At 48.5% G+C, this 14,349-nt stretch overlaps 1 protein-coding gene across 7 annotated transcripts in view; it reads right to left on the reverse strand.

Annotated features, from left to right (window-relative positions):
- EXD3 (exonuclease 3'-5' domain containing 3) overlaps nt 1-14,349 on the reverse strand; it is a 347,667-nt gene that overhangs the window by 164,220 nt on the left and 169,098 nt on the right. For all 7 annotated transcript variants that reach the window (XM_063936229.1, XM_063936230.1, XM_063936224.1 and 4 more), the window contains one exon: nt 13,116-13,247. In XM_063936229.1, coding sequence (XP_063792299.1) covers nt 13,116-13,247 — 132 coding nt within the window. The remainder of the gene's footprint in view (nt 1-13,115; nt 13,248-14,349) is intronic.

Consider the following 14,349-nt stretch of genomic DNA (forward strand, 5'->3'; position numbering starts at 1 on the left):
CGATTACGGCTAAGCGATTGTCACGCAACGTGCGTACCCTTACGGTACTTCATACGTAGATAGCGTACAGTGTTCTTAGACCTCATAAAGGGTTTTAAATAAGATAAATATTTAGCTTTATCAAAGGGTAAAGGAAGCAACACTGGCCCCACGTAGTAAGTAGGGGTCAGAAATAGTCTTCCGCTCCCCAGGTCTAGTTCCTACCATTGCCACCTCTATGTAGACGCAGCCGATGGCGGGAACAAAATAACATAATAGGAAGCACTGCCAGTGACATGAACAATGGAAATAACACAGTAGCGTAAATAGGTTTATATGGACATCGAAATAATCTGCCTCTTTATCCTCTGCAGCCCACGTCTCCATGTGTGCCCGCCCCACACTGTGCCAGCGTAGGACTGGGACATGAAGGGCATATTGGGACCTTATTCAGTAAGGATTGCCGTTTCTGCTAAAGAGCGATCATATAATTGCCACCCAGAAATGAGAAAAAACGACCATCGTAAAAATTGCGAACGCCTCGCAATATGCGGGCCGATCGCAAAACCATACGCAATTACCGGAACATAAAAGATTTTTCCAATCTGCGCCAGGCAAGGTCGTTCACAATTTTTGCGACGCAAGAGGCTGGAAGTGGTCATCGCTGACGTCAGAGGCCCTCCTTAAAAACGCCCGGGCACGCCTGCATTTTTCCAGACACAACCAGAAAACATTGGGTTTCCACCCCCAAACACCGGCTTCCTGTCAGTCAAACAGCGGCCGCATTGCGATCACGATCTGTACACAATTTTAGTCGCTATTCTTGCTAGGGCGTGCAGGGGTGCGATCGGGCAGATTTTGATTCGCAAATTTCGCAATCCTGACTGGATGAGGTCCATAGTAACGAGGCATTATGTGACTGAAGTAAAATCGCTATACATTTGCTCTATGTCCTAGCTGGGGATAGCGGTACAAATATTAGTTATCAGCTATGTCCGATCACTGAGGAAATACAGGATCCGGTTGATAGATCGGCAGTAAAAAGATAGACAGTCAATAGATTGACCCCAAACGGTTGACATGTAGGGTCAAAAGGTCAACAGGTTCAAAAGATGACATGGTCTACACAAGTTTTTTTTTTTTTTGGGGGGGGGGGGTTAACTTTTTCATCATTTACCATCCACATGGACTACGACTGGGAATAGTAACCTGTGACGAGCGTTGCCGCAACAGCAGCGTAGCGAGGCACCTTGCCCATAGCGCGGTGAGAGACGGAAGCCCGCGAAAGGTACACATTTTCCCTTTTTTTCTGTCAGCCATTTTCATGACGACCTTTTCTACTGTCGACCATTTGGGGTCTATCCCTTTTGCTGTATCTCTAATGAACCACACCCAGAATATACAGAATATACATAGTCGCAGGCAGAAGCGTGGAGTGTACTTGTTTGTGCGTATTAAACCGCAGTTCCCACGTGTACACCGGGCATCGTGTCCTCCTGCTGTTATAAGGCCAGAGCAATCCTCAGTCACTTATGCTCTACTAAAACACAAAACAAAAAGAGCAGAGATAGGCAGCCTGTGGCTCGGCATTTGCTGTAGGACTACAAGTCCCAGTGTGCCCCGAAGCAACAGGCGGACAGCCCATGGTTGCATGAACCAGATCTAGAGGACTGTTTACATCCACTGAGGGTGAGCGCTAATTATGTCACGTTAATTCATGTCACCCCCAAGTGCTTTGTTCACATGCTAAAGGAGCCACCCAGTGAGATTCTGTATCAGTGCTGACTGGAAGAAGAGGGTAGGAGAGTGAGGGTAGGAGAGTGAGGGTAGGAGAGTGAGGGTAGGAGAGTGAGGGTAGGAGAGTGAGGTGGGTACTGGGAGGCCATCAGCACTGACAATAAAAGCCTCAGAGTCTTACATTCTGTGGTCCATGGTCCATGTGGGTACCACAGGATGTTCCCCCATATATCACACTATAAAGGGTTAATTCAATTAGGGGTGGGCAGGGGGAAGTGCTGTTGCAACCCTGTGGAAGCGGTTATGGGGTTGCAAACAAAAAAATCAGCAAGTCCATGGTTACCGTAACTTTTACATATGTCTGCACTTACTCACTGCTAATTAAATTGACCCCATAATGTCACACCTGTTGTCCATCTCTCCACCAAGACTGAAAATCTCATATGTACTAACAGGTTACAGCTGACATCTGAGGCTACCTAGGACCAGAACATCCACTAAACATCACGTCCTATCTGACTGGCCAAGTCCCACCATGCCCTCTCTCTTCTCCGCCTTCATCCCCAAATCCACTAACACACTATGGGGGTCATTCAGACCCGATCGCACGCTGTCTTTTTTCGCAGCCGTGTGATTGGGTATGAACATCGCATGCACGTGGGCCGCAATGCGCAGGCGCATCTGTCGCCGGCGACAGAACTAACGAAGAAAGCGTTTGCAGCAGCAAACGCAAGAAGATTGACAGGAGGAGGCCGTCCGGGGCGGTCAACTCACCATATTCAGGGAGTGTCCAGGAAAACGCAGGTGTGCCTGGCCGTTTCCAGGGAAGGTTCCTGATGTCAGTTTCTTCCCTGATCATCGTGGCGGGTGAGTAAGTCCTGGGCTGTGCAGAAACGGCACAAACTTTTGTTTGTGCAGCTGACTGCACAGTCGATCGCACCCCTGCACAGCGATTCCCCCCCTCCCCTGTAGGCAGCGATTACCTGGTCGCAGCAGTGCTAAAAATAGCCTGCGTGCGACCAGGTCTGAATTAGGCCCTATGCTTCAATTACAATACTACCAATCTCCTAAATCCTATACTCCAATAGACGACCCCCAATAACACTAACAATTACACAGCCCACGTCACCCCCCTCTGGCATCCAAAGATCTCAGTCACCTCCTTATCTCCAATTCCACCATCTACCCACTAGGGGGACCAATCCCAGGATCAGGCTCAGCGGGATCCCAGGATTTAGGAATAAAATCATTCGCGATTCAATTCCGGGATTGGAAGCTGCAATCCCGGGGATTGAGGGATCAGGCGGCCCTTTGTTTTTGTTTTTTTAAGATGGGCAGCGTTGAGCGTCTTCAGGACACTCAGACGTTTCCCGGCTCCCTCTGCGCAGCGTGACGTGCAGTCACAGGTCAAGCTGAGCAGTCAGCTGTTACCCGCCGCTGACCGCAGCCGAGCCCGCAAGATGACCTGCCGCCGTCCACAGCCGCCGCCGAGCCCGCTGGATGACCCACCGCCGAGCCCGCATGACAGACCTGCAGCTGCCGCCGAGCCCACAGGATGCCCCGCCGCTGACCCCGCAGGATGTGCGCTTAACTCACCATACGACGGGGGCGGGAGTTATGTGTGCGAGGCGGGAGGGGCGGGGTGGGGCGAGAGGGGCAGGCACATAGAAAAAAGCCAATCCCGGGATTGAGCATTTTTCAATTCTGATACCCAGTCTCTCCATTCAGTAGATCACAGACTGATTCAATGTCACGTTTCACCATGACTTCAAATATTCTGCATTTATAGTCTATACAAACGACATAAATGTTATGCCAGTCATTCCTTCAAGAGACCGTAATGTCCAACTTTTCACTTTCATTGTTGGCTGTCCTCCCCAAATGCCGGTAACACGATAAAGCAGGAGACAACATAGCCGGACGGCCACAAGACTGCTCTAGAACACTGTCTCTTTCGATAGATAGATAGATAGATAGATAGATAGATAGATAGATAGATAGATAGATAGATAGATAGATAGATAGATAGATAGATAGATAGAGCAATGTCGGTACAATGCGTTGGGTAGAGGATGCCGGCGGTATGAATATCGACAGCGGCATCCAGTTGCTCATAATCCCAACAGGGACAGGTAAGTGTACTTACCTTCCCCAAATGTTTCCCTAACCCTGACTCTCCCTCCCCGCAGCCTGAACCTTACCCTCCCCCCTCCCTGCATCCTAACCCTCCGTGGTCATGCCTGAACCTAACTCCCCCTTTCCGCAGCCTAAACCTAAACCCCCAACCCGCAGCCTAACCCTAACCATCCAGGTGGGGTCCCTAACCCTAACCCCCCCTCAACAGGCGGATAAGTGACCATGTCGGTATTCCGACTGCCGGGATCTTGACCGGATCCTGGTACGATGGCGCAAAGCTACTTTGCGACCAGAACTTTCACTAATTTCCCAGTTAACCACAAAATTAGCACAGATTTATTTTTTTACCGTAATAGGCAGTAATGTGCGCAGCCGTACATAGTGGTTATGTCCAGCGGAACACTGCTAAGAACAAAGGGGTCTATTTACTAAGCCTTGGAGAGAGATGAAGTGGAGTAAAAAACAAGTCCAAACCAATCAGCTCCTAGCTGTCATGTTACAGCCTGTGTTTGAAAAATGACAGAAGCTGATTGGCTGGTACTTTCTCCACGGCTTAGTAAATAGACCCCTAAATTCACCCCAAAATCTGCTGCTGACCAATTAACACTGTGATTCTATGGGGCAGATTCAATCAGCCGCGAGGTTCGGAGGATGCGTGGCTACGCACTTATGACGTTATTTCCGGAGGAAAAGGCTACTTTATTTTTTCTTGCACTTCTATGGGGCAGCACGGATGGTGTAATGGTTAGCATTACTGCCTCACAGCACTGCTCCGGTTTCCTCCCACAATCCAAAAATATACTGGTAGGTCAATTGGATCCCAATAAAATGAACCCTAGCATGAATGTGTGTGCGTACATATGGTAGGGAATAATAGAGTGTAAGCTCCACTGGGGCAGGGACTGATGTGAATGGCCAGATATTCTCTGTAAAGCGCTGCGGAATATGTGTGCGCTATATAAATAACTGGTAATAAATAAATAATGGGACAGGAGGAAAAAAAAAAAACACATGAGGTTTTCCCGCCCGAATAACCTGCGTTGTATTAGCGGCTTATATAATCTGCTGCGGTTATTAATTCCTCATATTGCTGCTGGGCTTTTCTTTACAATTTCTAATAGAGGAAGGATTGTTTTTCTCTCATATAAAATAAGATTTTACTTACCGATAAATCTATTTCTGAGTCCGTAGTGGATGCTGGGGTTCCTGAAAGGACCATGGGGAATAGCGGCTCCGCAGGAGACAGGGCACAAAAAGTAAAGCTTTTCCAGATCAGGTGGTGTGCACTGGCTCCTCCCCCTATGACCCTCCTCCAGACTCCAGTTAGGTACTGTGCCCGGACGAGCGTACACAATAAGGGAGGATTTTGAATCCCGGGTAAGACTCATACCAGCCACACCAATCACACCGTACAACTTGTGATCTAAACCCAGTTAACAGTATGATAACAGCGGAGCCTCTGAAAGATGGCTTCCTTCAACAATAACCCGAATTAGTTAACAATAACTATGTACAATTATTGCAGATAATCCGCACTTGGGATGGGCGCCCAGCATCCACTACGGACTCCGAGAAATAGATTTATCGGTAAGTAAAATCTTATTTTCTCTATCGTCCTAGTGGATTGCTGGGGTTCCTGAAAGGACCATGGGGATTATACCAAAGCTCCCAAACGGGCGGGAGAGTGCGGATGACTCTGCAGCACCGAATGAGAGAACTCCAGGTCCTCCTTAGCCAGAGTATCAAATTTGTAAAATTTTACAAACGTGTTCTCCCCTGACCACGTAGCTGCTCGGCAAAGTTGTAATGCCGAGACCCCTCGGGCAGCCGCCCAAGATGAGCCCACCTTCCTTGTGGAGTGGGCCTTTACAGATTTAGGCTGTGGCAGGCCTGCCACAGAATGTGCAAGTTGGATTGTGCTACAGATCCAACGAGCAATCGTCTGCTTAGACGCAGGAGCACCCATCTTGTTGGGTGCATACAATATAAACAACGAGTCAGATTTTCTGACTCCAGCTGTCCTTGCAATATATATTTTTAATGCTCTGACAACGTCCAGTAACTTGGAGTCCTCCAAGTCACTTGTAGCCGCAGGCACTACAATAGGCTGGTTCAGATGAAATGCTGACACCACCTTAGGGAGAAAATGCGGACGAGTCCGCAGTTCTGCCCTGTCCGAATGGAAAATCAGATATGGGCTTTTGTAAGATAAAGCTGCCAGTTCTGACACTCTCCTGGCCGAAGCCACGGCTAGAAGCATGGTCACTTTCCATGTGAGATATTTCAAATCCACCTTCTTTAGTGGTTCAAACCAATGAGATTTTAGAAAGTCCAAAACCACATTGAGATCCCACGGTGCCACTGGAGGCACCACAGGAGGCTGTATATGTAGCACTCCCTTAACAAAGGTCTGGACTTCAGGGACTGAAGCCAATTCTTTTTGAAAGAAAATCGACAGGGCCGAAATTTGAACCTTAATAGATCCCAATTTGAGACCCATAGACAATCCTGATTGCAGGAAATGTAGGAATCGACCCAGTTGAAATTCCTCCGTCGGAGCACTCCGATCTTCGCACCACGCAACATATTTTCGCCAAATTCGGTGATAATGTTGCACGGTTACTTCCTTCCTTGCTTTAATCAAAGTAGGAATGACTTCTTCCGGCATGCCTTTTTCCTTTAGGATCCGGCGTTCAACCGCCATGCCGTCAAACGCAGCCGCGGTAAGTCTTGAAACAGACAGGGACCCTGCTGAAGCAAGTCCCTCCTTAGAGGTAGAGGCCACGGATCTTCCGTGATCATCTCTTGAAGTTCCGGGTACCAAGTCCTTCTTGGCCAATCCGGAACCACTAGTATCGTCCTTACGCCTCTTTGCCGTATAATTCTCAATACTTTTGGTATGAGAGGCAGAGGAGGAAACACATACACCGACTGGTACACCCAAGGCGTTACCAGCGCGTCCACAGCTATTGCCTGCGGATCTCTTGACCTGGCGCAATACCTGTCCAGTTTTTTGTTGAGGCGAGACGCCATCATGTCCACCATTGGTCTTTCCCAACGGGTTACCAGCAAGTGGAAGACTTCTGGATGAAGTCCCCACTCTCCCGGGTGAAGATCGTGTCTGCTGAGGAAGTCTGCTTCCCAGTTGTCCACTCCCGGGATGAACACTGCTGACAGTGCTATCACATGATTCTCTGCCCAGCGAAGAATCCTTGCAGCTTCTGCCATTGCACTCCTGCTTCTTGTGCCGCCCTGTCTGTTCACATGGGCGACTGCCGTGATGTTGTCCGACTGGATCAACACCGGTTTTCCCTGAAGCAGAGGTTCTGCCTGGCTTAGAGCATTGTATATTGCTCTTAGTTCCAGAATGTTTATGTGAAGAGACGTTTCCAGGCTCGTCCATACTCCCTGGAAGTTTCTTCCTTGTGTGACTGCTCCCCAGCCTCTCAGGCTGGCGTCCGTGGTCACCAGGATCCAATCCTGTATGCCGAATCTGCGGCCCTCCAATAGATGAGCACTCTGCAACCACCACAGAAGAGACACCCTTGTCCTTGGAGACAGGGTTATCCGCAGGTGCATCTGAAGATGCGACCCTGACCATTTGTCCAACAGATCCCTTTGGAAAATTCTTGCGTGGAATCTGCCGAATGGAATTGCTTCGTAAGAAGCCACCATTTTTCCCAGGACTCTTGTGCATTGATGTACAGACACCTTTCCTGGTTTTAGGAGGTTCCTGACAAGCTCGGATAACTCCTTGGCTTTTTCCTCCGGGAGAAAAACCTTTTTCTGAACCGTGTCCAGAATCATCCCTAGGAACAGCAGACGAGTTGTCGGCATTAACTGGGATTTTGGAATATTCAGAATCCACCCGTGCTGTTTTAGCACTTCTTGCGACAGTGCTAATCCCATCTCTAGCTGTTCTCTGGACCTTGCCCTTATTAGGAGATCGTCCAAGTATGGGATAATTAATATGCCTTTTCTTCGAAGAAGAATCATCATCTCGGCCATTACCTTTGTAAAGACCCGAGGTGCCGTGGACAATCCGAACGGCAGCGTCTGAAACTGATAGTGACAGTTTTGTACAACGAACCTGAGGTACCCCTGGTGTGAGGGGTAAATTGGAACGTGGAGATACGCATCCTTGATGTCCAAGGATACCATAAAGTCCCCCTCTTCCAGGTTCGCTATCACTGCTCTGAGTGACTCCATCTTGAACTTGAACTTCTTTATGTACAGGTTCAAGGACTTCAGATTTAGAATAGGCCTTACCGAGCCATCCGGCTTCGGTACCACAAAAAGAGTGGAATAATACCCCTTCCCTTGTTGTAGAAGAGGTACCTTGACTATCACCTGCTGAGAGTACAGCTTGTGAATGGCTTCCAAAACCGTCTCCCTTTCGGAGGGGGACGTTGGTAAAGCAGACTTCAGGAAACGGCGAGGTGGATCTGTCTCTAATTCCAACCTGTACCCCTGAGATATTATCTGCAGGATCCAGGGATCTACCTGCGAGTGAGCCCACTGCGCGCTGTAATTTTTGAGACGACCACCCACCGTCCCCGAGTCCGCTTGAGAAGCCCCAGCGTCATGCTGAGGCTTTTGTAGAAGCCGGGGAAGGCTTCTGTTCCTGGGAAGGAGCTGCCTGTTGCTGTCTCTTCCCTCGACCTCTGCCTCGTGGCAGATATGAATAGCCCTTTGCTCTCTTATTTTTAAAGGAACGAAAGGGCTGCGGTTGAAAAGTCGGTGCCTTTTTCTGTTGGGGAGTGACTTGAGGTAGAAAGGTGGATTTCCCGGCTGTAGCCGTGGCCACCAAATCTGATAGACCGACTCCAAATAACTCCTCCCCTTTATACGGCAAAACTTCCATATGTCGTTTTGAATCCGCATCGCCTGTCCACTGTCGCGTCCATAAAGCTCTTCTGGCCGAAATGGACATAGCACTTACCCGTGATGCCAGTGTGCAGATATCCCTCTGTGCATCACGCATATAAAGAAATGCATCCTTTATTTGTTCTAACGACAGTAAAATATTGTCCCTGTCCAGGGTATCAATATTTTCAATCAGGGACTCTGACCAAACTACCCCAGCACTGCACATCCAGGCAGTCGCTATAGCTGGTCGTAGTATAACACCTGCATGTGTGTATATACTTTTTTGGATATTTTCCATCCTCCTATCTGATGGATCTTTAAGTGCGGCCGTCTCAGGAGAGGGTAACGCCACTTGTTTAGATAAGCGTGTTAGCGCCTTGTCCACCCTAGGAGGTGTTTCCCAGCGCTCCCTAACCTCTGGCGGGAAAGGGTATAATGCCAATAATTTCTTTGAAATTATCAGCTTTTTATCAGGGGCAACCCACGCTTCATTACACACGTCATTTAATTCTTCTGATTCAGGAAAAACTATAGGTAGTTTTTTCACACCCCACATAATACCCTGTTTAGTGGTACCTGTAGTATCAGCTAAATGTAACGCCTCCTTCATTGCCAAAATCATATAACGTGTGGCCCTACTGGAAAATACGGTTGATTCGTCACCGTCACCACTGGAGTCAGTGCCTGCGTCTGGGTCTGTGTCGACCGACTGAGGCAAAGGGCGTTTCACAGCCCCTGACGGTGTTTGAGTCGCCTGGACAGGCACTAATTGATTGTCCGGCCGTCTCATGTCGTCAAACGACTGCTTTAGCGTGTTGACACTATCCCGTAGTTCCATAAATAAAGGCATCCATTCTGGTGTCGACTCCCTAGGGGGTGACATCCTCATATTTGGCAATTGCTCCGCCTCCACACCAATATCGTCCTCATACATGTCGACACACACGTACCGACACACAGCAGACACACAGGGAATGCTCCTAACGAAGACAGGACCCACTAGCCCTTTGGGGAGACAGAGGGAGAGTTTGCCAGCACACACCAAAAGCGCTATATATAACAGGGATAGCCTTATAATAAGTGCTCCCTTATAGCTGCTTTATATATATCAAAATATCGCCATAAATTTGCCCCCCCTCTCTGTTTTACCCTGTTTCTGTAGTGCAGTGCAGGGGAGAGACCTGGGAGCCATCCTGACCAGCGGAGCTGTGAGAGGAAATGGCGCCGTGTGCTGAGGAGATAGGCCCCGCCCCTTTTCCGGCGGGCTCGTCTCCCGCTATTTAGTGAATCCAGGCAGGGGTTAAATATCTCCATATAGCCTCTGGGGGCTATATGTGAGGTATTTTTAGCCTTTATATAGGTTACATTTGCCTCCCAGGGCGCCCCCCCCCAGCGCCCTGCACCCTCAGTGACTGCGTGTGAAGTGTGCTGAGAGGAAAATGGCGCACAGCTGCAGTGCTGTGCGCTACCTTTAGAAGACTGCAGGAGTCTTCAGCCGCCGATTCTGGACCTCTTCTGACTTCAGCATCTGCAAGGGGGCCGGCGGCGCGGCTCCGGTGACCATCCAGGCTGTACCTGTGATCGTCCCTCTGGAGCTGATGTCCAGTAGCCAAGAAGCCAATCCATCCTGCACGCAGGTGAGTTCACTTCTTCTCCCCTCAGTCCCTCGTTGCAGTGATCCTGTTGCCAGCAGGACTCACTGTAAAATAAAAAACCTAAGCTAAACTTTTTCTAAGCAGCTCTTTAGGAGAGCCACCTAGATTGCACCCTTCTCGGCCGGGCACAAAAATCTAACTGGAGTCTGGAGGAGGGTCATAGGGGGAGGAGCCAGTGCACACCACCTGATCTGGAAAAGCTTTACTTTTTGTGCCCTGTCTCCTGCGGAGCCGCTATTCCCCATGGTCCTTTCAGGAACCCCAGCATCCACTAGGACGATAGAGAAAGAAGTAATTCGGCATTGTTTGAGATGGGCCCCCCCCTCCCATCTGGGCTCGGGAGTCCGTGCACGCCCTTTGCAAATTCCACTTTGCGCTCAGCATGCGGGTAATTACACTTGTTATTTGTACCTCATACCTGAATGGCAGATAACCATAAAAATATATCTAGCCTTGCAAAAATAAAAGTTTAAATAAATAATAATCAGACAATGGCTGCAATCCTTTCCTGTTAGAGCCTCTCGCTTTCATCTTGGCTTTCTAGTAGACGGAACAATACAGTTTGGTTTACAAACCGGAAAAACTTGTTCTAGAAAATACATTTCGTGTCAGTTCGGCGACTTAATAAGCGCACAGCTCCCCTGAAGGAGGTCAGCCATTAACACGCTGAGGGACAGCACCAGGCAAAACCTTTGATGACAAAAAATACATTTCACCATTAATGCAAAACATAGGCCAGGCCGCATAATATTATGTTGGCAGGATTGGCAAACATTAGAATATAAATCTCTGCTGGATTTATTCCTGTCAAAGTAGACAAGTCACAATGAGAAGTAGCCATTTTGTGCGCTGAATGAATATGGAAAAGATATACATTAGGGACTAATGCAGAACTCCTTATGAATGGATAGGCTGCCTTCCCAAGAGTATTTGTTCAGAAAAACAAGATGGCTGCCTCAGTGATGTCACTGACTCCTTGCTGCATTTTCATTATTATTGGTTCAGGCCACAAGATGGCCTCCGTCACACAGTGTAAGCTACAGATGCACTTTTAACGGGAACTCAAGCTAATGGGATATCTTTGATACATGTTAGTAGACCTTTGATACGTACTGGATGACATTTAAGTGTATCCTTACAGATAGCTTTGTGCAGGAAAATAAAAATTAGTGAAATAAGGAGAGTTATAGTAGACTTACCCTTGTTAATTCTCTTTCTTCGAAGTTCATAGGGTCCCACAGGGCACATCGGGTTGTAGTGGTGGATGAGAATCCCTGATGTTCCCTGTGGAACCTATGACCGTTGATGAAGAAAAGGAGAGTTATGGTAGACTTACCCTTGTTAACTCTCTTTCTTCGAAGTTCATTGGGTCCACAGGGAACATCGGGGATTCTCAACCACTACTACAACCCAATGTGCCCTGTGGAACCTATGAACCCGGATGAAGAAATTAGTATATTTTGGTAAATTTACTTTGTTTCATGCAAATATAAACACAGCAAATGAAGTATTTCTATGGGCATAAACCGGCATTTCCTGTCGGCATACAGAGAACAGTACCGACTTCCAGCAAAATTATTATGGCAGCTCTCAATTAACAAAAAAGCGGACATGGATGCCAGGATACAATCTACATATTACCTACAGCAATTTCAATGAAGCTTACAAAGAGTCCTACTGTAGCTAGAATTGAGGGGCTGAGTGGAAAAGGGGCACATGCTAGGTTTAGGCTGCGGGTGGGGCGGTGGGGTTTGGGATAGGCACCCCCATGAAGGGTTAGGCTGCGGGTTACTGGCGGTGGGGGGGGAAGTGTTAGGTTTAGGCTGCGGGAAGGGGGGAGGGGGGGGGATTGGTTAAGTTTAGGCATCACCAGGGGAGGGTTAGGCTGTGGGAAGGGAGGTGTAGGCGGGCAATGGGGAAAGGTAAATATACTTACCTTACCCCTGTCGGAATTCTCACCATGGGGGATGCCACGGTTGGTATTTGGACTGCCGCCATTTCGAACCCAACCCGTTAGAAGTTAGTGGAGTAGATATTAGTCGGCAGAACCTACTTCACAGCAAAAATTCTACGTAGATGTGGCATGTGCCCCTTTTCCACGGAGCCCCCCCACTTACTAACCATATCTGATCATTTAGTTTCATCGCAATCAGTTTGATATGCAAAAGAGGGCTCTGTATTCCACAATAGCATGAAATACAGACTTGGTGCAATGCTGCATAAAACAGTTACCAGGCAGAAGAAAATCACAAGCTGCACCAGCCCAGCCACACATGTAATCTGTATATAAACACAGCGTGTTATTGCTAGCTGCGTATACTAACTGCTCTATGATCCTTATCGCACAACCATTAACCCTTCTCATGCCATTCGAGGGCAACGCATAGACACTGAGGGCCCATGTAAAGAACACAGCGCCTCGTCCCCTACGGGTTATAAAACAAACGTTCCACTCAATCTTGGAGAAAACTGCAACCTTGCAATGCATCCACAGACCACGTGCAAACCGTCATATAATACTTCAGTATTAAAAATAAAGCAAAATCGAGGTCTACTATAGATACACCCTTTCTAGACGTAAGGAGGCTAATTCCCCTGCAAGCACAGAACGTTCTAGATCAGTGTACGGACAATGCTTTCCTTTGTTAACAGATCAACCCTTAAAGCTTTCTAGACCATAGCACAAACACTTATTCCTTCACTAAGCAAACAGCCCCACAGGACAGGCCAGCACCTTACCTGGCAGCGGCTGAACACATCAGCGAGGGTGACGCAGACGTTAAAGTGCTTCAGGACCCTGATCGCCTGCTCCCGGGCTTTTTCCGAACAGTCTACCGAGAAGCATTTCCCTTCCCCGATTTGTGAACGGAGCTGTGAGATGAAAATGGTAACAGAGAGCTTTTACATGTGCAATATTTCTGCAGGTAGTATTGTATACAGTCACAGACACATAAACAGGCCAGGCTATAAGGGGGTGGTGCATCTAGCCTTCTAAAGAGTGAAAAAGTCGAAAAGTGGTTGCTACGGGCAACTTCACTAGTTACAAGGCTTGATACACCCTTACCGAGGGTGGTCTTCAGTATGCCAACTGTCCGGATCCCGGCGCACAGTATACCGGTGCCGGAATCCCGACAGCCGGCATACCGACACTTTTTCTCCCTCGTGGGGGTCCACGACCCCCCTGGATGGAGAATAAAATGCGCCACAGTGCCCGAAGCGTAGCGAGCCCGCAAGGGGCTCATTTGCGCTTGTCACGCTGTCGGTATGCCAGCGGTCGGGCTCTCCTTACCGATGTGTCTTTCAAGACAGGAAGTCTGGTACAGGTAAGGAAAACCAAAAATATGGAACACTTGGGTGTACTTTTACTAAACTAAAGCATCTAAACCAGACAAGTGGAGGTGTTGCCCGTAGCATCCAATCAGAGTCTGTCCATCATTTTCTAGAATGCAACAGAGAATGTGTAGCTAAAATCTGACTGGTTGCTATCGGCAACACCTCCACTTTTCATTTTTAGAGGCTGCAGTAAATCTACCTAGGGCCATCTTAACATATAGGCACACTGGGCAACTGCCCAGGGCCTCCCCAATTCTGGGGGCCTTTGAGCATGAATGTGCATCTGCCTCCCAGGCTGGTGTCTCCGCAGCTCCTAGGGAAGCAGGTAGAGAATGGCTGTCAGCTTGCTGATTGGTGGATGGCTGGAGCTATCCACCAATCAGAGTGCAGCATTCTCTACCTGCCTCCAGCCTGCAGCCAGGAAGCATATTGCTGTCTTCTTGCTGATTGGTGAAAGACTCCTAACTGGTGCACAGGCGCTTACATTCTGGCCGGCATCAGCAGCAGTTGGGTGACCACACCCTCACTGACCTTTGCCACCATGAGGTGGTCACCACGCCTGGATATGACATTGCAGCCAAACGTCACACTCCTAAGAATAGTACGAGGAAACCTCCCCACCCTCCCTCCACAAGAGACA

This window comes from Pseudophryne corroboree, chromosome 8 (genome assembly GCF_028390025.1).
Source record: "Pseudophryne corroboree isolate aPseCor3 chromosome 8, aPseCor3.hap2, whole genome shotgun sequence".
Taxonomy (NCBI): Eukaryota; Metazoa; Chordata; class Amphibia; order Anura; family Myobatrachidae; genus Pseudophryne; species Pseudophryne corroboree.